Source organism: Caloenas nicobarica, chromosome 2, assembly GCF_036013445.1.
Source record: "Caloenas nicobarica isolate bCalNic1 chromosome 2, bCalNic1.hap1, whole genome shotgun sequence".
NCBI classification, from domain to species: domain Eukaryota; kingdom Metazoa; phylum Chordata; class Aves; order Columbiformes; family Columbidae; genus Caloenas; species Caloenas nicobarica.
In genome coordinates this window covers 145,815,458-145,838,522 of record NC_088246.1, presented here as the reverse complement: position 1 = coordinate 145,838,522, position 23,065 = coordinate 145,815,458, and the positions used below count along the sequence as shown (strand labels likewise).

The window sequence follows — 23,065 nt, the reverse complement described above, 5'->3', positions numbered from 1 at the left end:
TTATTTCAAGGACATCATACCACTTTATTTTATGCAAAATCTTTGGAATCTAAAGATATCATCTCAGTGTTGGTCCTTGGTTTTGCTTTAATTTTTCTCCTCCTCCCTTATCTGATTCTTACCACTTGCTGTCATAGCAAACTGAATAGTTTGTGGTACTATATACTACTCTTGATCTGTTTTTTATCTGCAGGGCAGGCTTGCCTAGGCGTTAGCTATCTCACTGCCTGGTTTGTGACCTGAGATGTTATCATGACCATGGAACTTTAGAGAAACAGTCTAATACTAAGGAAGGAGCCAATATCACTTAAAATATATCATCAATTTCTGCTCTGAAAGCTAGTGCAAATCCTTGGGATAGTGGCTTGTTTCAGGTAGACAGCAGTTTTCTGCTAAGCTATACAAACCTTTGATTGAATGTACACCATTAGGAAAACATCAAGGGTCCAGTATTCAGATGAAATAAAAAGCTATCTCCACTTAGAAAGTTTTTTATATTGTTTATTCACATACAAAATAAAATAAAATACGGATACAGTCTATGGAACCTCAAGAATTAGGCATGTATAAAACTCACCTGCAGTGGCTTCCTAATGAGAAAAAAGTTTATGTATGAATAAACTTCTGAATTTTCTTGTAATAAGCCTAATACTTTGTTATTCCAGTGAATCTGAAAATAATGAGAATATGTGATTGCTGAATGAACAGATAATGCATTTTTTTCTGGAAATGTTAGGACTTTTAAAAGTCCTTTCAAATGTGAAGACTTTTAAACTCTATTTTTAAAAATAATATTTATTAATTTATAACAGTCATCCATAATTAGGTTTTATTGATATCATAATTTCAGGTAAACACTGGGGAAAATAGAAAACACATTTAGCTATATTTACTTTTGCATCTCTGTAAATGGAAAAGAATCAACATATTTAAATGGCATCTTCATATATTTCTTCTTCTAATTGCAAACAAAACATACAGCATAAAAAAGTTTTAATTAGCATAATTCAAAAGTAGAGATGGTCTATTTAAATTTCTTGTAGCACAACTGTAGTTAAATTCAGCCATAATTCCAGCACACTCTTTGCAAAGGAAAAAAACCCAAAACACCACACCCCAAAACCCCACCAAAAAATAAATCAAAACCCTAACTCCCACAATCCACATTGATTATACACTGTTTAAACACATCAATTTCCAAACACCAACATATCTCAGTAAGAGTTATATAAATTTTTAACATAAGTGTATCTATGATATTTGTAAATTTTGCAGTTACTTATGATGAATTACTTTCAATTAAGTAAATTCTGTGATAAATATTTTACTGTGGCCTGGAAACGATAATTTTCAATGCCACTACAGGCTAAAAAGAAGTTACTATCTCTACAGTAGTGATCAGAGTAAAAGTTGGCACTGACAGCATGCTGATACATGAAGTTTTCCATTTCAATTTTATCTAAAACAGTTAATTAGGATAATATACAACCTATGTGGATGATAGTGTGTAATTAATGTCACCCTCAGTACAACTAAAGCGTAGATTTAAGAAATCCACTATTGCAATACATCTGAATGGATTTCAACAAACTATATTTAAGAGAATTTTGGAGCTTTAAGCATTTTTTGGAAGAATTATTAAGTTTAATTTTTACTGGAGTTGTGTGGGTCTCTTTTACTGAATTTTCAAACAGATAAATAAAACTTAAAAGCAACGTTCACTGAACTCTTCCACTAGCTTCAATGGCTGTAAACCAGATCCTTAAATGAAAATACACAAACATCACAAGTTTCAGCAGTTCAGCAAAGATAAGCAGAAGAAGGTCTGATTACTTATATAAAACTTAGAAACTTTTAAAATATGAGTTTCTCTGGAGGATAACTGTATTTCTGTGCTGAAAAATCACTTGAGAATCAATTTTGGCATTTCTGCTGTTGGCTTCAGCTTAACCCAGGAAGTGTAGCTGAGTAGGGAGCAAATTACTTTTACGTTTTAACATAACCAAATTTCTCTAACCTTGGCTTTGCCTGTGTCCTGGGCAACTGTTCAGATAAGTTCTAATTTTGTATTTTATTTTTTGAGAAGTTCATCTATCTTCAATGCTAACAAAACAATTTGCATTATCATCTTAGTATATGTTCGGTGTTTATATGTCTGTCTAAAACATTGATCATCTCTAGTTATTTCAAGTTTGAAATTAATACAGTCCCTCTATTTTAAAAAGAACTTATTATGTATTATACAGCCATGAATCAGAACAAAAATGGTAGTTTTTGTAGCAACAGGAAATCTTAGCTGATGAGAGAGTGGTTTTCTTTTCTTTTTCTGTAGCAAGAATTTAGCTTTTCTGTAATAGAAGTAATAAATTCAATAAGTAAAAACTTTCATTTCAGATTTCCATGAGAAAAAAAATGGTGGATGATTTTGTTTTAATAAGTACTGTGTTGAAAAATAGTTTTAACAGAAAATGGTAGTATCAGATTAATGTATCTCTTCTGTGCTGTGTTTGGTGAGAGATTAGAGTAGAGGGAATTATTTCTGCTCAACACATCATTGTGATAGTAGCCTTTAAATGTGTTGCTTTCCCTGTTAGCAGTAAAAAACAGTGTTGCCGTATGTTTCCTCTCCATCACCACTATGTCCCTGACATCAGCTGCAGCCCTAGCAGCTCACGCTGCCACAGCGACTGTTTCTGTGGCTTCTGTAGCATGTATTTCGAGTAGTAGAAGCATATGTTTGCTTGTGCACTGTCCAGAATAAACACATTTTAAAAAATTTTTTGTAAGCTGTGACAAAGCACCAGCTGTCTGAATGCAGCAGTTTGACAGGTCATTTGCTTCATGGTAGGAAAAATTTCCCTGAGAGTAAATTTGGATGCCTTTTAATTACCCCTGCTCAGTATGCCTGTTCCCAATGAGTACAAGTCTTTTGTCAATTATTAAATAAATATAGAAAAATCAAATTTTTTGTATTATTTGCATAAATTCTCATTTAGTTCAACAGCAAGGCTCACTAGACTATTGTATAGTTGCTGTAATGTGTGGCTGTGTTTCTTATTCATGGCTAGGTTATGTTTGCTTCTTCAAAGTTCTAACTCACAGGGACCTCTCCAATCACCACAGATGGCTCGTGCTCTATTTCCAACAAGGAGATGGTCTTTCCACTGAATTTACAAATTAGCACACACAAGGGATGTTTCTCTTTATCCTTTAGTGGGAGTATTAAATGATGAAAAAGTTGACTACCAGGGTTAGGCTTCTCTGATAGTTACCACATTATATATAGTTCTATCTTTACCTAACTTTTGACAGGCATTGTAGCTTCAACCTCAGTGATAGCAGTTTTTCTCTAAAGTGATTATTTAGATTTTGCATCCTGTTCACAATAGATTATCTATCATTAAATATTTGGAAGAAGTCATTATTACAGAGGTGCTTTTGCTATTCAGGGACAACTGTTACTCTTGGTAGACTTCATGCAGTTTTTAATATATTCAGGAAAAGGCACTCTGGGAAACTTTACAAGGAGTCAGTTTTTAATATTACTTCAGTAGACATTAAGTTTTATTCATTGATAAACAAATGATTTTTGATCCTCAAATAATTAATCAAAGCACCTTTGAGAAAAAATCTGAACTTAAAGCTGCTATCTGGTTTTGAAGGTGTTTGGGTTTTGTTGGTTGGTTGCTTTTTAGTGGGTTTTTTTGTTTTTTTTTCTTGGGGGGGGGTGTTCTTTCCTTAGTATTATTACAATTAATGTCTAGAATTTAAAAAGTAACCTGAGAATAATCTCTTACCAGGTCCTCCTAAATAGTCACAGGCCAGTGGGCTTTGGTTCACAAACAGACTTAATCACCTAAATATCATTATAAATTAAATTTAGTTAACTAACACAGCAATTCATAAAACTCTACCAAATTCATCCTCTTTAGGAGTGGGTTTCATTTCACAAACTGAGGCTACCTATAACTTAGAGGCAAATGTGAACCAGATAGAAGGCACAAATGAAATCCATCCTCAACCTCAGACATTTCAAAACTAGAGGACAAAATAATGGCAGTCATATGGGTTTTTATAACAAAGACACCTTTCACATGCCTTACATGCAGGACAGTCAGTGTGTGTTTATATTTGTTCACACTTACCTGTGTAGAGGCATTCCCACACACCAGGCGTAAGTGGTGACCAGCAGGTTAGAAGAAGGCCTGAGCTGTAGGTGCCCTCCACTCCTATTGAAGTTAGGAAAAAATGGAAACCCAGTGAGGGCTCAGAATAAGAAATTTTGGGTATAGGATTCTGATCCTCAAGCATCCATTTTATTAAATTATCCTTGAAACGGAAATTAACAATGCCTCCCTTGAGGAGGGATCAGAATTTGGGATTCCTTCCTGTCAGCCATGTGGAATGAGCATGCAGCAGAGACAGATGTTTTAGACTGCAGAGAGAGACAAAAGGAAGGTGGAAATCTGGAGGCATCCTACCCTGTTTCCCCAAAAATAAGACCTACCTTGAAAACAACCCTAGCATGATTTTTCAGGATTTTTGAGGATGCTCGAAATATAAGCCCTACTCCAAAAATAGGCCCTAGTTACAGTTCATTAAAAAGTCGATTTAAATAGTGTCCAGGCAACTATACATGCAAAAAAGTAGTAAGTTTTGGAGCAAAAATTCATATAAGACCTTGTCTTTTTGAGGAAACAGGGTACTCTCCAGTATTTCCTAAAGGCAAGCTTTGATGTGTCCCTCTCCATTCATCATGCTGAATCTTTTAAATCCTACTTCAAGACTCCTGTTTTTCTCAATTTAATGGTTAAGAATCTTAGGCCATTACTCATGTTTATGAATTCCAGTCATGGAGATTTGTGCTCAAATTTTTAGGACTGTGCCAATGATGAAGTTTGATCTTAACTCATTAAAATACTTAAGATCATGCACACTGACGTGCTTGAGATGATACTCTACCTCTCTTAATGATGATTGTTAAAGTTCGCAGTAAGCTGGTATGGTTTTTATTTATTTACAAAGTATGCATTACTCACTAACAAAGCTGGATATGACTCGGTAGCTTTTTCATTGAGGGACTGCTTTAAATGAAGGACTGAGTGATCTCTAATGACTCTAACGGAACAAATGTGGAGAAAGAAGTAGCTAACATTAAATGCTGGGAGTCCTCCAGACCTCTTGCTACTTCTAGTAAAAATAAATAAATAAATAGAAATTCTAAGGTCAGGGACTCTACATGCAAGCACTGAACTAGAAACCATTTCCTACACTTTCAATAATATTTAGCGCACAACCTTTTTGCCTGGATTTATGATTGCGTTTATTTCTTGGATTTTTTAATATCTCGTTCTGTATGTTACAATCTCAATAACCGCATGTTGCAGAAATATACAAATGCTTTTGTAATTTATTTGGAAGTATCCCAGCTTCATCTGTTAAAGTCATCAAACATAGTGTGAACACAGCTAAGATATATGTATTTCAAAGAAGAATTCCAGGTAATCTAATCACTTCAAAAGGAAAAATTTCTGGTATGAATTTGGCTTTTCAGGCTGCCCTGCAGTTGTTTATGTAATATTTTCAGAACTATTCTTTCCATGCCATATACCTTGCTTTGGTTTCAAGGGACTGCATATAGTTGTGTCAGACAGTAGGAATGGTGATAAGCAAAACATGCTTAAGAGAGTTCTTCCTCACCATTTGTGTGTATAGATTCCAAGCTGCCATCGCTGTAATATCAAAAGGAAAAAAATGCAGGGGAATTGCTAACTCTCATGCTAGATAAGGGGAAACTGTTGTAACTTTTTTTTTTTTTCACATGTGCCGTTTCTTCTTAAGTACATCAACTAGGAAAGCTGCTAGTCCCTCAATGAATGCTATCAGCTGCTGTGTTCCCCATAGTGATCTTAGAATTTCAAAAAAAATGTCATGAGAAGTCCTCAAAACTTAATATACACATGTAGCTTTTCTCTTATTCCTACTTACTCATTATTTCCTTGCTAGTGCTTATTCGTTGCTATTTTAATTCTGCTGTGTACAGGTAAAGTAGACTTGTTCATCTTATTTGAGCTTGAATTTGCTTTTCCCACCTAATTTATAAATCTGAGTAGTGTTTCCACTGCTTTCCCTAACCTTCAGAATTTCCCTGCTGTGAGCAAGTGGGAAGACTGGAGATGTAGTCCTGAAACTGCTCCTTGACATTTGACTGTAATTAATTGCTTTGTATTTTTAACTTCCTTTCTTTTGTCTCCTTCAAGAACAACCAAGAGGAACTCTACCCTGAATTGCCATCTTTTTTAATTTTGTCCTGGTAGTTATTCAGTATTTATTTTAAAGGTTCGATCCTACCAATCTGAATCTGAGAATAATAAAAAAATAACTAAAGCTAAGTGACAGGATATCTCCTGCTGCCTGGGAGCTCGCAAGTTCATCAGTTACCCTACTGCTATGCAGACCTGCAATCTCAAGTCAGGCTAGTTTGTGCCATATGGCTTGGACTAAAGCTCAGAAAGAGGCGAACTGACTGCTTTAGAACCAATTTTGGTTTCTGATTATACCTGAAACTTTGCAGTATCAATTTTTCCTAGCTGTTGGGCAATTCCAATTCAGGGAATTGGAGCCCAAAGCTCGAGAATTACTGTTTCACTCTGTGGTTCATCTGTACACTGTTGCAGGATGGTAAGCCTACTAGAGTATAGAGCTAAGCTAAGCTTTATCCTTTTAAAGTCGCTGGAGACCTACTAGACAAATGATGTTGAGGGAAGTCAAACATAACTGGCAAGATCTAAATCTGTGTTGAGTGGAATGTTAATAAAATATCAGGACGAGAGTATGATCTTGTAAATAATCCTAATGCCCTACCCCACTGGGGAAAATGTTGTATACCAAGTATTATTCATTTCTTTACTATTTCTTACATTATATGATTTTTATGGGACTAAGTGGATTTTATTGTTTTGATTGTTAATAAAAAGATCTGGCTAGCATTGTCTTTCTGATTAAGTAAATAGCATTTGCTTTTTATACTGACTTTATGAGACTTCTGTGAGCTTTGGTGTTGCTGATCTAGTGAGGATGTATGGCCATTTAAAATCTGATTGTAGATATCATGTGACAAAGTAATTTTTCTGTCAACACAACCTCAGGGAAGTTTATTTTGTTCTACAAAAAAAATTAGGCACAGCTTGCAAAACAAGGCAAAATTCCAATCAAAGAAGATGGGATCAGCTCCAGCCATTTGTTTGTATGAAACAAAGAAATGAACATGAGCAAAGACATATCTTAATCTTGTCTAAAATAAGCATCCTTTGATAGATTAACATGGTAATTATGGCATAATTGCCACTGTGATTGGACAATAGCATAAAGCAATGACCTTCCTGGATTCCTGTTCCTAGGTTGTTCCTTGTTAAATTTCTAAGAATTTTCATTATCTTTTATTGAAGCTCACACTTCACCTTATCCATTTTGGTGCTATCTAAAGATATTTGGCTATTCATGGTGTTTATATTTAATCCAATAATTTCATATGCGTATGTGTGTGTATTTATGTATATATAAAAGTTACTTTAAGGATTAAGCCCGAAGGTATTTAATCATCAGGCTCAAATCAGGTGGCACGCAACATTAAAATCTTCTCTTCTCTTCTGTTCTCTTCTCTTCTGTTCTCTTCTCTTCTCTTCTCTTCTATTCTATTGCATGTCTCTGAAATTGTGAACTCAGGTCAGACATAACCAGGTCTCCAACATTTACTTCATTCAGCACCCCTGAAGTTGGCACACTTGGCTTTGGGCATTACAACACTGACTACCACAAATGCTATGTTACTTGCTGGAGCTGGGCTCAGGCTCCTCACTCATGGTGGTGATTTCAACTAGTTGACAAGGGTCCTTAAGAAAAAGGATATTTAGCATTGCAAATCATGGAGACTTTTGTGGCTTGAACTCTAAGTTATTCTCCATTCATCACTCAGAGACAGCTTTGGCAGAACTGGGTTGCTGGCTTGTGTTGTAACTGGTGGAATTAAAAATTCTGAGACTGCTGAAATCCTCTTTCGAGCCCAGGGATTAATAATGTGGTTGCTGTTAACTGAGAGTGCTGTTTCTGTGCCATAGTAAAGAAACCAGCTACTCAAATACTCAATTATTCTGTCAATGTATTCCAGATCTCTGGGCACTTCTCCTCATTCTCTTTTCTGTCTCTGACTCCCTCTACTTTGTTGTATTTCCTGGTGCAGATTCCTTGTGCTCAGTTCTGCTCTGGGACAGGGACAATGTGCTACTACAGATACATTGAAAAACCCTAAATATCACTATTTTACACCTGAAACGACAAAGAGATTGAGCCAAAACACAGACATTTCTGAATTTTCTGAGTGTCCTTCATACAAGGCAAACCTGATGTGGAAAGAAATCTGGATCTTTTATTTTTCTTTTTGGTGACACTGATTGTTTTCTCTTGCTGTTTCAGGCTTTATTTAAAAGGTCACAGTGGAACAGCTGGAAAACAGAGTAGCCTGATCTTACATGGTGCTGAGTTCAGTACAAAAGATGCTGACAATGACAACTGCATGTGTAAATGTGCTCTCATGTTGACTGGAGGTGAGTACAACTCTAAAAATCTGTGGTACGTTGATAGGGATCTGTTCTGTTTTCCTAGAGCAACTATGGATGAAGTTGCATCTATGGATGTGTAAGTTCGGTGTGAAAATTCTTTTTGTTATCATTACTACAACTGTTTTATATATAGATATATATAGTAGTAGTGCCAATGCCTCAAGATTCTTATCAGCAGGGAAGGGATTATTCAGAGATGCAGTCAGTACATTTCTGCACTGAAGCTGTTGCAACAGTGTTAAAGAGGAAAGCATAAGGTAGTGATATTGTTGGGGCAAGAAAGGCAAAATAAGAGAAGAGAAGCTAAGAGATCAGAATGGGGAAAGAACTTTGTGAGAAGTGGAAGAATCATTGAGAAAGAAGAGAGAAAATGCAGGGAAATAGAAGGTAAATTTTAAAAACAATCAGACTCTGGACCTAAGATATATCTATTTCACTTAGGGGTGTGATTCTGTTATTGAAATAATTATAATAATTCAGCTTTCTGTTTTATATGAGCATGATACAAATAGGCATACAGACATATAGACGTATAGCCATATAAACTTATAGACATAGTTAATGTGATGGCTTGTTCACTCATCTGTGAAAGACTAGACCCGCAACCCCCTGTTCAAATTGTGGCACTTAACTGTTCTGGGAGGTTTAAAACAGTATCCCTAGGGAGCTGAATCAAGCTGCAGAAGGAAAGAAAGAAGAGTCAAGGTGGGGGAGAGCACAGAGAGGTTATACTGGGATAGTTTAAATCACCAAGTCAGTCTGACTGTGAATGAGTGTATATGACCGAACATTTGTTCCCTCCAATGCAGAGAGGGAATATTAGAGATTATCTCCCCATACAGACACCTAAAGCGCTGCACAATAGTGGGAAATTTCTCTGGCAAATGATGCTTATTTCTAGTCCCTGCATGTGTAAGTCCATTTTTATCTCTAGGACAACACATTTAAAGCAGAAAGCCTAAAGTGGGATTCTTTGGTCTAAACTGAGATTCTTTGGCTCATTGACTGTAGGACCAAGGCCATTATCTTCATATCTGCTCTCCTTTGGAGAGTCTCCGTCAATGATTTCTAACTTTCCTGGAAATAATCCTATAGCATATAAATTATTCAGTATTTTGGATCAGGCTGTTAAACTGATTTTTGTGGTTACTGGCACTTTAACTGAATCCAGTTCAGGCCACATTCAGGAATATGTGAGCCTCTAAAGTTATCATCTACTAACACAAGATGGGTTCCCATCAGTGTGAATTTATATCAAATGCGCAACCTGGATCCTCATTCTCTTTTACTGATTGGAAATGACCCAGTTGGGAAAGTCTTTAAGGAGCCGATTTTTCAAAATTTCCTAACTTCTAGTGATATCTTATTAAAAGTCAGCATAGGAAACTTCTTCCAGTAGACAGGTGATCAGACACTACCTTTCAATTTCAATAAAAACAGAAGCTAACCAGCTAGTTCTGGAGACAGATAATGGATACGAAGTCAACCGTTTATTTTAATTAGAACTGTTGACCTTTCCCTGTAAAGGCCATGCTAAATTAAAGTGTCTAACTTCCAGGGCAGGCTGGAGTCTAGTGAGAAGCTCCTAAATGTGAGCTGTGTCTATGCTCAAGTGCAGACTCATTCATGTGTCTGAGCTGCCTGGAAATACCTCTGCTCCCAGACAGCTGATTCTGGGAGCTGAGGGGTTTGTTTATTTTTCCACTTTGACTTCTATGGCAGGTCAATGCCCTGCTAAGGTCAGCCTGCTGTTGAACAACAATTCCACTAGGTTCACATATCTTTTGCTGCAATAGTCCTGTAAATCAACAGAAAAAAACCACATATTGATATATACTGGTAGCAAATAAAGGAATAAGGAGGAAGGGGGAGAATTAACAGAGGCTGAGGAAAACACAAATAAAACAAATCATGGCAGAGTAAAAGTAAATGCAGCTAGCCTTTGGAGATAGCTGACTCTAGTCTTTTGGAGATAGGCTGTACAGCACTGAGTAATTTGTAGAAGAGAAAGACTTTAATCATGCTAGAGTTCTCCTCAAACACTCTGCTGTGCTTTGCTCCTTGAAATGACTTTCTCATTTCTTGGATAAATATCAGAAATTGAATTAAATACCAAAACATTTGTTTAGTGAGTAGTAGACTAATTAAGAAAAGTAGCAATGATAACAGGTTTTGGAAAACCTCTTTTTTTTTTTTTTTCCCCCAAGATATCAGACTCTGTTAGTTTTGGCAACATGATAGAGAGCTCTTTAATGATGAATGATATGAAATCTACAGGCAGGTTTCTAGCTATCTTGGCATTTTGGGTGAGCCTGTTATCTCTATGAGGTGAAATGAATATATTTATGTCAGGAATAAAGGCTGAGATAAGCTGAAGCTCAAGACTGTGACATGGTTATAGTCAAGACTGAAAATAAAAATGTAAGGAAAACACACATTTCTCTCTATGATCTTACTAGTTGTCAGTTTTACTTGGTCTATATCAAAACTATTATTCTCGTTCCTTCCTTCTTTGTCTCCTCCCTTTTCATCATAATAAGAAATTAAATACTGGAAGAATAACATGGCAGCATCAACAGAGGGGTTTCGTATGTGTGTGTGTGTGTGTTTCTTGTCCTTTTGAGAGCCATGCTATATTACTTGACTATCGTATTGTTGATTTTAGGGAATGGCTTCAAAAGTACATGCATGAGTTGGATTCTCAGCCCCTGTGAAATTTACATGGTATTTAAATGTCTTAGCCATTTTTTTGTGCCTTGGAAAATTTAAAGTAAGCATACCTGATTTACTTTTAAGGGAGATAAAACAGATTTATTCAAATAATTTCTTCATTTAAACTTAACATCAGTCAAAATAGTAAAAATAATTTATATAATGAAAATACCTGTTAAGAACTGATACAATATTTCAGATCAGTAAACTGAACAACAGGTTATATATGCATATCATTTCAAGCATTATTGTGAAGAGTGCTCCACTGAGCTACATAAACAGATTTTTGCAAGAAACAGCACTCGAAATACAACAAACTGTCACCAGAATGAAGGACTGAGTAGATGTCCAAGGCTCTTCAGATAGACTTCCAATAGAAGAGCACTTAAGGTCTCTGGATCAGATTTGTGGGCACAAGGCCAAGTTGGAGCATCCCGCCAGGATACCATCTGTCAGCTGAGCCCCAGGAATTGTTTGTGCAATTGTTTTCAGTCACTGAAAGTGACTTATGATAACTTGGCCCATAGTGAAGGAGCCTTAAGGTGATTTGCTTTGCCTTGCATTGGCTGCAGCCTGAGATGTTCACACAGGCATTTGCCTTGCTTCAGGTGATAAGCGAGAACATTGCTGAACTTCTGATCCCTGAAATAGTTTGACAAAGTGATAGGGAGACTTTCTAAATGTCTTGCTAGGATTTAAACATTATAGAATTGTCGAAATACTTTGTTTCTTTTATTTTACTGGAAGCACAAGTCCATCCAGCCGCAGTCTCCTGTCTCTGACAGCAGTCAACAGCAGATGCCTCAGTACAGGCATAAGAACAACGATAATAAATGATACATCCTCTGAGTATTTTCCCAGTATCTTTTGCATCTCAGGGGCTTCCCGAGTCAGAGACAGTTCCCATGTAGTTAGTAATCCTCAATGGATTTCTCATCTGTGAAGTGAGAGACTGTTCAATGAGAATCCCAAAGAGTGGTGCACTTGTTGCCTGCTGTTTCACTGCCTTTTTCTCCAAGTGGTGAATTTTATGAATGTCTGGCAAGAATGGTATGGAGGATTCTTGTCATGACTTGGAGAGAAGTTCTTGGCTGAATATAGAAATCTGCCCATATGTTGTCCAAAAAGAAAAAGCCAAAGTTTCTCTTATATTTTGTTTGAAACAAAAACTTTGAAAGTAGCAACCTCAGCACACTTAAAAGTATCCAACATGAGCCCCTGGATATATATCTACTTGTATAGGAAAGCTTTAATATTTAGGTTTTATGCATATTGTTGCTTTCATAAAGAATTTACTTATAAAACACCATTAATGAAGTATCACTTATATTGCCTAATATTTTGATAGAAAAGTATAACCACTAGGTAGTTAAGAAGTGATTGGAATATGATTTGATTTATGCTAGAAATACTAGAAATATTTCCTTAAACACATGACTACTCAGCACTTTTAACAAAATCATTACTCTATTTTGTGTTTATCAGGGTTCAGTATAGACGACAGTAATGAAGTATTAGGAGAACATCAAGAAGTGACTGACTAATAAAAAATATTCTAATAATAATAATTAATAATTATAATAAGGCAACCACGAGGGCGATGTGGCCCCCAGTAAAATTGTTTGACACCTCTGCTTTAGTCCTACCTAGAGTCCTAGACTCTACCTATTTATTTCTGTCTTTCTGTTCATTTTCAAGATGTGTAGTGTTAGAGATTAATTCACATAACATAATCTGTTACTGAGTTAGGCTACACTTAATATAAGAAATCTTTACTTGTTGACTAAACTAATTCTATGATAATTTAAGTGTGTTCAATCTTGTGTTCAATCTTGTGTTCGATCTTTGATCACTGGAAAAAATACACCATTCCTTTGAAAAGCTGCTTTTCTTCAGCAGCTTTTTTATGAATTTGAGATAGTTGGCAATCCGTCTTTTGAGTTCTGGACTAAACAACCCTAAATCTTTCCTCTTACATTCACTCTTTTGGACTCTCTCCAGTGGATCCACATATAGCTTGAGGTATCATGCAAAACTGCGCCTAGTCTTCTAGCTGAGAACTTACCAATGCAAAGCCAAACAGAGCCTAAGTATTACCATGTAACTTCTTTAAAATGCAGAGTGCCAGAAACACTAAAATATTTCATAAAATAAATTGTTACGTCTTTTGAACAATGAAGACCCTTTCAATATTTTTGCAGTGGAAATTGTTCTTATTGGCTTTGTTGCCAAATGCACTAAATTTTATGAACAAACCCAGAGGGCTAGAAATAAATATTGGCTTTTCATAGGATCCATTTATTGCATAAACTTGGACAAATGTGCCATTCAAATATACTTCGGATCTTATTGAATGAATTGTATTGCTCGTACTGCATTTGGAGGCATTCAGTGGAGTCAGGAGGAGACCAGAGACAGAAGTGTGAAGAAAGGGTCTGACATCAAATGTGCAGGGTTCAGATACAGATTCTTTTAGTATGTAAAATGCAAATAAGAGCCTCTCATATCACCTGAGTGATCATTAGCAAGTTTCCAATGCATGCTAGATTTGAGAAGGGGAAATAAAATTGCGAAACCGCAGCTGGAGGGCGAGTGAGAGTATGTGAGAGAAACAACTCTGCAGACACCAAGGTCAGAGAAGAAGGAGGGCAGGAGGTGCTCCAGGCACCGGCGCAGAGATTCCGCTGCAGCCCGTGGTGCAGACCATGGTGAGGCCGGCTGTGCCCCTGCAGCCCATGGAGGTCACGGTGGAGCAGAGGTCCACCTGCAGCCCATGGAGGATCCCACGCTGGAGCAGGTGGATGCCCAAAGGAGGCTGTGACCCTGTGGAGAGCCCATGCTGCAGCAGGCTCCTGGCAGGACCTGTGACCCCATGGGGGACCCATGCTGGAGCAGTCTGTTCCTGAAGGACCGCACCCTGTGGAAGGGACCCATGCTGGTGCAGTTAATGAAGAAGTGCAGTCTGTGGGAAGGACTCATGTTGGAGAAGTTCATGGAGTACTGTGTCCCATGGGATGGTCCCAATGCTGGAGCAAGGGAAAAGTGTGAGAAGTCCTCCCTCTGAGGAGGTAGGAGCAGCAGAGACAATGTGTGATGAACTGACCGCAACTCCCGTTCCCTGTCCTCCTGTGTAATTTGTGGTGGGGGAATAAGCAGAGAAAATCAGAAATTAACCTGAGCCCAGGAAGCAGGGAAGGGTCAGGGGAAGGTGTTTTAAGATTTGGTTTTACTTCTCTTTATCTTACTCTGATTTGATTGGTCATTAATTAATTTTCCCCAGGTGGAGTCTGTTTTGCCAGTGATGGTAATTAGTGAATGATCTCTCCCTGTCCTTATGCCAACCCACAAGCCTTTCATTATATTTTCTCTCCCTTGTCCAGCTGAGGGCAGTGATAGAGCGGCTTTGGTGGGTACCTCGTGTCCAGCCAGGGTCAACCCACCACAGACCACAAAGCATGAGCAAGCTTTAACTACTCCAGAAGAGCAGCTGTCTACAGTGGGGATTCATGTTTATTTGTATAGCTGAACTTTCAAACTACTTATCAATGTATTATCTAAATTATTTTTTGTTTGGACAATATACTTTATGAGCTCAGGATTTTTATTGCAAAGAGAGACTATAGTATTGCTTGTACTATACAAATTATTAGAGGTGGGCTAACCTCAAAAGACTGAACTCCTTCAGTTCAAATATGTAATCAGTGACTTTTGATCCCAGCTTGAAGAAACTACCTGTGTTTCTGAAAAAAAACTCTCTTGAAAGCCTCCTTTTTAACACTGCATTAGTCAGTTTAAAATATTGCTTCTGTTATTATTTCTTATAATGCCCACCCTTGATTCTAATGCATGATTCAAATATCCCATGGAAATAATTGCCAAAAGCTATCTCTGAGGTTAAAATCTTACTGCTATTCAGAGAAGACTTTATACTAATTTGGGAAGGCAAATACCTTGTAATTAAAAATAAACAAGATTCTTCCTGGCAGGAAAATTCTGTGAACTCCAGGGAATAAACCAATATCTAGCTACTGGGAACCTTTCCTTGGGTCAGACTGTCTCACAGCTCTGGAGCTGCTTTATTTGGTGTTTTCTGAAGTGGCAGTGCTGCAGGTATCTGTTTCAGAAACCTCTGGTTTACATTCTGCTGCTTGTGATGGCTACCAAGAAAGTCAATGCTTCCTTTCCTCTTTCTCTCAACAAACAAGGCATCTGAAAAAAAAGCATTTGCATCCATTCAAATATATTAATTTTGGTGTTGAGACATGCAGTAGGAAGGCTTGTGATAATCTGAGGCCCTATGGGGAATGAAGAGCTTTTAGAGGACTGCAGGGAAGGATGGAGGGAAATAACCATAAGGAGAAACAAAACAAAAGAAAACAAACCAGTATTTATTTGTAAGAAATCTATTACAAGATACTTGAGCAGGTCCTCACAAAATGTTCATAAAATTTAGTGTTTCTTCGACTCATTCAATTTTTAACATAAATTTTGTAGGGAACTGCTGAAAACCTTCTCCCTGAAAAGGCCATTTACACATCTATTGCTGTTCTTTTAAGATGAAATGGTAACTAGCAGAGCTTGCCATGTCTTCATCCCAATACCATAAAAAGAATCCAGCTGCATCTATGTTCCATCTTTGAAAAATGAGGATTAGGTTTTCTCTGCTTAGCTTTCTCTTAAGTTTCTACAAGATTATACTCTAGTTACAGTAAAACATCAGCTGTATAGTTTTCTCTTTCTTTGGTTATGGCCCCCATAGGTATAACACTGTAATCAAAGAGAGGTCAATTGTATCAAAATAGAAGTTTGCCAGAATTTATCTGGCATAAATTCTTCCCTCAAGATCTGATTATGAAGTGTTACTTCTGAAAAAAGCCCACTAAGTATTATCCAAAATCTAAGAAAATACCGTACAAGACTAGAAACTTGAATCACATAGATCTGAATACAAAGGACAGAGTAAGCGCTGGATCTGAAGGCTAATCATGGTCAATATCGTGTCAGTAGTAAGGCATAGTTTAAAATACCTTCACACAATGCATCCAGTTTAGGTAGATAAAAGACAAGCCACTGAGTAGCATGAAATTGGAGGGTTGACTAAGACAGTGTACATTGTCTAAAAGGAGCTTCTCACAGTTTAATTCCATTGCAGAAGTCCAAGTGGGAAACACACTGAAAATTTAAAATTCTGTATTTTGGTCCACAGTGACACCTGCAGAATTCAGTAACCACTCTCTAGATGATCCATTTGCCAGTACCAGTGGTGTTTAAAAAAGGTTTACAGGGGGTCCTGGGGAGATTACAATGCTGTGATGTGCAGGCTGAAATAACTTTTTGAAATAGTGGCATTTAACCACCAAAGGCAAAAGCCACCACATGATTTTTATGATCTTATTTGCCTTCATATATGACAGCAAATGTTCAGTACAAACATAGTACATAGAAAGATGCATAAGACCTGTGTTTAAGACTCACAAAGCGAATAGGTTCTACTAGGAAAAAAAAAAAAAAACAGCAGAAACTTTCTGACAAATAGAGCTCCTAGCCACTGAGGTTAATGTATTTTTGACATTGTGAATGTTAGCTCTTTGCAGTCTGGGGATTCATTCTGCCTTCCTCAGTCTGAACTAAGCTTCTTTCTATATGTATTACATAGATACCCTGTAAGGTGTTGGAGAGAAAATTCTACTCCCTTCGGATTATACAGCAAAACTCCCACTACTTTCAGCAGAGTCAGCATGTCACCTACTTTATCTTTGTCGGTTTCTGTTCTGTGACCTCGGTGTTGCCAAATTTCACATTATTTGGAGTTTTCCTTAAAACTCTAACTCCCATGGCAATCTGAAATTCACCTCAACAACAACAACAACAACAACAACAACAAAAAGTTGGTGATCTAGACAGGAGAGCCGAGTGATTAACTTCATTTTAAGGCAACAATTGAAAATAGATCTGAAGATTCATACTGTATTTCACCACTGATTTTACTTTCTCCATTTGTTAAGGACATACATACATATCTTCACTGCAGAAGTCTAAAAGTGAAATGACTCTTTTTTTTTTTGCACGCAGTTTGCAACTGAACCTACACTTTTAGCAAGTTTGAATTTTCTGCATTCAGTTATGCAAATGGTAGTAGATGGTAGTAGTAGTCATTGTTAGTAATATTGACAAGTACTTGATAAATTTCTGGTTTATTTTCAGTGCTGTGTCAACAGAGCACTCAAAAAGGTATGGCTCTACATCCATTTTCTTTGGCAGAAAATGCAGGTTGAAAAGTTCCTGAGCAGTTACACTTCTTTTTTTATCCTAAACTCTCAGTTTACTACTCCTTCAGTTATGCCAACATAACTGTTCACAGGGCCATTCTGTAAATCAGATCACTAGTTTGCCCTCAGAAAGCAAAGTTCTGTTGTGTCACTTCACTGTTCAAAACAGTCTTACAATGCAGCTGCTGGAGCAGCGAACTAGCAGCACAAGCATCTGGGCAAGACATTTCTTGCTCTGTCTTTCTAGTAGAACGAAACATATGCAATTGCAAACAGAGTTCAAAGTGTTAATGAGTAGGAAGCCCCCTCTTGCTGGGACAGAGCAGGCAAGGTAGAGGGGCAGAAAAGGCAGTTAGCAACTTTCTAAGCCTAACTTTGTTAAAAATCAGTAACATTTTTAATATGTTTCTGTAGTAAATGATAGTCAGGTAACTAGTAATTTTCTGCTACTGGTAGATATGTGGATAAAGTGCCTACAAACTCCTTTTTTAAACTAAAAAAACCACAAAAACAAACCAAAAAAACCGCCCAAATGAATGGACTTTTGTCAGTTTTCTAAGTGCCAAGTGTGAAATTGTTCAGGAGCTTTGCAGAGAAGTGAACAAGTGTCAGATTGATTGGAGCGAGCACCCTCCTGACACTGCTGATTCAAAAGCATTTGGTACATTTCGAGATCAAGATTAGGAGGCTCAAGATTTAATGTAGATTTTCCCATTCAAAATAGTAAGTTTAATGATTAAATGTCACTGTCCTGGTCCAAACTGTACGTGCCATAAGTATACCTTGATTGAAGTTGGCCGTGCTGTCACCTAAATGCATGCACACTCAGGTAATCATATCAGTCCTCTATCCAGGCATATAGATATTCTGACTGTCAACTCTTACAGTGTTATATTTGTCTTCTTCACTTGTCCTTCCATTAATTGGAGAGTCTTGTTTATAAATTTATCACAAGTCTTAAAGAGTCTACCTGTCTCCTTGTACTCCATTCTGAATATTATCTATACTATAGTATTGTAATTACTATAACAGGGTAGCGCCACCATACTCATAATCCATATTTGCTAAGAACATCTAACCTGAGAGCAAAAACAAACTATCTGAGCAACCGAACTATCACAACAGAAAAGGACCAGTAAATAAAATTAAATCATGTTTATACTGAAAATAACCGAATAAGTGAAATTATGTAAAACACAATTATAGTATTTTTCTGAGATTTGCCTGAGATGAGTGGACTGTAATACTGCCTAAACATGCAAAGCAGTTTGTCTTTTTTGTTCTTGTTCTTGCTGCACATACTGCATAAAACCAGAGCAAGTTGGGACTTAAATACTTGTTCAGCTCTGTAAAAACAACTGTGTATTCTTCAGCACTGCTGGCTGCAAAAGAGGAAAAAAGGAAAACGTGGAAACATCTCCCCTACCACCACACCAGGAGTATTTATGAGTCTGGGAATACCAGAATTTGCTAATCAGCTAAACCTACAAAACAAACTTGTAGTTTGATTATTTGTCTTATTGTTTCCAGGGTGGTGGTTTGATGCCTGCGGCCCCTCCAATCTCAATGGGATGTTCTATACAGCTGGGCAAAACCATGGAAAGCTCAACGGCATCAAGTGGCACTACTTCAAAGGCCCCAGCTATTCCTTGCGCTCCACCACCATGATGATTCGGCCCTTAGACTTTTAAAGGCATTCAGCAGTGGATCCCAGAAGAAACCAGGATGACACTGCCCCCAGCAGCACCACTATCAGTCTGAAGGGAAAAGGTGAAGGGCTTCTTGAAAGCAACAAGTTAGGATGATGCAAAGTCTCTTCATTATCACTCCATGACATCCAAAAAATCTCCAACCCCACATTTTGATGGCTGGGGAAGGCTTGGTTTAGAAGGTGGCTGCAATGATTTTCCAGAGACTAGCAACTGCATCTGGTTATTCTGCCCAAACCTGGCACTTGTCAGTGGATGTCTTTTTTCATCAACAAAATAAGAATTTGAAGAACTGAAATGTATCAACTGCAGTCTATCGAGTACAATATTATTCAGCAGTGAAATGCCAACATTATACCCATGAAAAAGAATTATGGAGACACCTTTATTAAAACTCATCTTAAAGCACTCAAGGTGACCACTCCAAATACTGTTTTTCTTAAATGAACTGAATTTGAATGGTGGATGGATTTATGTTAATCCCAGAGTCAAATAATTTGTGTGAATATTATTTTTCATTAAATCCTTTAAGGGCAAGTTTCTCATAAATAAACTGAGTGAAATGTATGAAGAATGATAAGGGTAACAAGCATAAATATTTCAGTTGCTCTGTAGAGGTAAATCAGATAATTGGCATAATCTCTGAGCTAGGATTTATGGTCTGATAACAAAAGTAGCTGTGTTTTGAAGTTTTTGCCTTCTTTCATTAGAGGCAGTCTGAATGTCACATAGAAAAATTAATGGAAGGTTTATAGAATGTGAAACATTATCCTAAAGAAAATATGGGATTTTGCATGGGATGTTTCCATCAAAAGTACACAGGAAGGCAAACTGTTAGGGTATATAAAAATTACATAAATGTAAAGCTTAAGGCAATGGATTCATTTTACAGTATCCTTGCATGTGTGCAATTTATCATTATTTTACTTTTTTATTGCATTTTTGTGAATATCAGAAGCATGCCAGTTCTACACAGTGCTTAGGCTACCAATATAAAAGTACTCATCAGAATTGTATAGAAAATAAAGAATTGTGAACTTGTAAATAGCATGTTTATATTTCCTGTCATGGTCATTTAATTTGTACAGGCAGCCCTGACCCTGCTCAAAAAGTGCAAAGCCTCAAAAGTGTATAAATATTAAAAGAACTTCAGAAGACTGCTTACATGTTGCTAACAAGTAGTTTTGTTGTATTAAAATGTTGCAGAAGTGTGAGGCAAGATGCACAACTCAACAGTTGGAAAAAAATAAGCAGGCAATAAAGTAGCTGGGTGGCCCATGAGTTTGTAGAGACAACTCTTCCCACTTACAGCACCTTGTCATCAGTCATAGCAAAAAAGTCCATTTGGGAAAGTAGTTTGTGGTCATTCTACTTCTGCTGTGTATAAAAGGAAAAAATTTACCCTGATCCCACCAAAACCAAAAGTAAGATTCTCATCCATTAAATGGGGACCAACATGATACACAAAATCTGAATGTAGTGAGTTTGTCACTTGTTTATTTGTTGCTTTGTTTCATTCATTGAACTGTTGCTGAGATCAAGCATAACAAAGATCTTTTTTAAAGGATATTAGAGTAACTGGTTTTCTTTTTTTTTTTCCCCTCTAGCAGTTGGTTTCCATGGTGTAGAAAAAAAGCCTGTTTGTATTTTTTTTTTAAACACTTCTTAAAAATCACAAGGCCCCACAGGGTTCTCTGGTTTTGTTACAATATCATGTTTGTTTGGTTTTCAGTGGGTACATCTTTGGTTTTGTGTATTTGTCTCTATTTATACATATATTTGAAATAATCTTGCCTAAGGGTTAACTTGCTGTTTTCTGCTGAATAAGTTACCAAACTACTCATTACTTAGCAGTTTCTTCACAGAGCTGTTTTGTCTCATTTTCCAGCAGTTTTTTGAAATGCTCTTCATTCATGCGCAAAATATGTGGTCCATCTTCCTATATTTTCTCAAAAGATATATTTTTGCAAGTCTCCAAGTTAGGAATGCCATTTTTGCAGGTCCTATTGCAAAAGGCAAAACACATTTAAAGTCAAAAGCATGATATTTACTGTTTATTTATCTGGGTTTGAAAAAAATGTGGATTCGTTTCCTATCCTTTATAATAAAACATTTTTAAAAAATGCATAGTCCTTGCTTTACTTTGAGTATGCCTTTCTGTGACAGGATGACAACATTTTACATCTCTCCTTTTAAGAAATATTAATAAATCTTGTGAAATTATTAATAAATTTAGACAAAGCCTGGGAAGGGAGTCTAATTAAATTTTGTCCAGAAATTAATATTTCTAACCTTTCAAATCCCTATGTCAATATTTTTTTATTCAATTTCCTTGATTAAAATAATGGGACTATATTTATCACTTCACATTCAAATCATACAACTCTCTATCAATCTTTAAAATAAAATATTTCTTGAATTCCACAGGCAAAGATACAAATTAAAGTGTGCTGCTTGTTTCTATTGCCTTATGACATGTTCTTCTGTCATCCATTCGATCAAGTTGCATGGCAGTGACAAATCTACATCAATCTCTCAGCCAGGAATGCCTCTTGCCATTTGTATGGCTTTTAACACTACAGGGATCCGTTTTAACATTTCTTTGTAGTCAATTTATCCTCATTTTCTCAGATTTTTTCCTTATTGGATTTGTCCATTGTGGTAGTTGAGACCAACCTAACTTTTTAAAATCAACATTAAAGCTGTGACGAACTACATACATAAAAGCGCTTTTTACTCCTTAAGTTGAACATGTATGAACTGCTCGAATTGAAGAGACAGAATTAGTAAAAATGGTCTTTCTGGATTTGATTTGTATTTAAATGACACTTGCATTGAAAAACGTGAAAAACGTTGTCAATGGTAATAGTAACCTTACTATTGATCCTTCTCAGATAAACTTCTTCCTGTTTTATAAAACAGCAATACACAAATTTTTCACGAATTAATGTATGTATTTTCTATAGCATATAGGTCCTTATTTTTTAATATCTTCTAAGGCAGGAGACGTGATTTAAATGCACACTTTTCTGAGTTCCCTAGCATCCAGTGCACTCACTTCTTTCAAAGAACAAAACTGAAGCAACAATCACAAGAAGAGCTTAACTCTCTAGGTAGGATCGAGCTTATTAATAATTTACAACCAGATCGTGCTGCAGTTGTGCCAGAAGGAATTCCTACCCACCCGCTTTTGCATGAGCTGGACGGCTTGAGGAGACAGGCAGTAACCCCGGAACGCAGCTGATGCTGCTGGTGCTGCCTGATGCTGACCTGTGGGGTGCACACACACACACACACACACAAATCCATATGTCTGAAGAAAGCTTGACGGAGCCAATCAAAAAAGACCTTTTTAAATGAAATGAATGAAAAGCGCAGATGCCAGCAGGAAGAGAAGGATTAAGGGACAGCATGTGGAAGGCAGGGGAGCAAAAGCGGGAAAGAGAGAAGACAGGGTTATGGGACTGTAACGAAGAGTGAGAAGACAGGCAGCTAGAGCAGAGTTGAAGGGATTATTTGTGAGATGCAGCAGCTCTCTGCGTCCCGTGCCACGTCTGTCACACAGTGTAGGAGCTCCCTTCTCCTCCTGGAGCTTCTGAACCCCCCACTCCCTGGCTCCTGCTCTTGTGTGCAGGAATCTATGGGTCTCATTTGCTTTCGTATGCTTTGGGGGCTTTATTTGTCTGTGTGCTTTTTTAATGTTTGCACAGAGAGTAATTTAGTATGGATCTTTGAGAAGACAGGCTACTTATGCTTA

At 37.0% G+C, this 23,065-nt stretch overlaps 1 protein-coding gene across 1 annotated transcript in view; it reads left to right on the top strand.

The window, feature by feature from the left end:
* The window catches only part of ANGPT1 (angiopoietin 1), a 165,105-nt gene extending 144,193 nt beyond the window's left edge, over window positions 1-20,912 (top strand). The window contains exons 8-9 of the mRNA XM_065628102.1: window positions 8,473-8,603; window positions 19,130-20,912. Of these exons, the coding sequence (XP_065484174.1) occupies window positions 8,473-8,603; window positions 19,130-19,290 (292 nt within the window). The 3' untranslated portion in view covers window positions 19,291-20,912. The remainder of the gene's footprint in view (window positions 1-8,472; window positions 8,604-19,129) is intronic.
* Window positions 20,913-23,065: the final 2,153 nt, after the last annotated feature.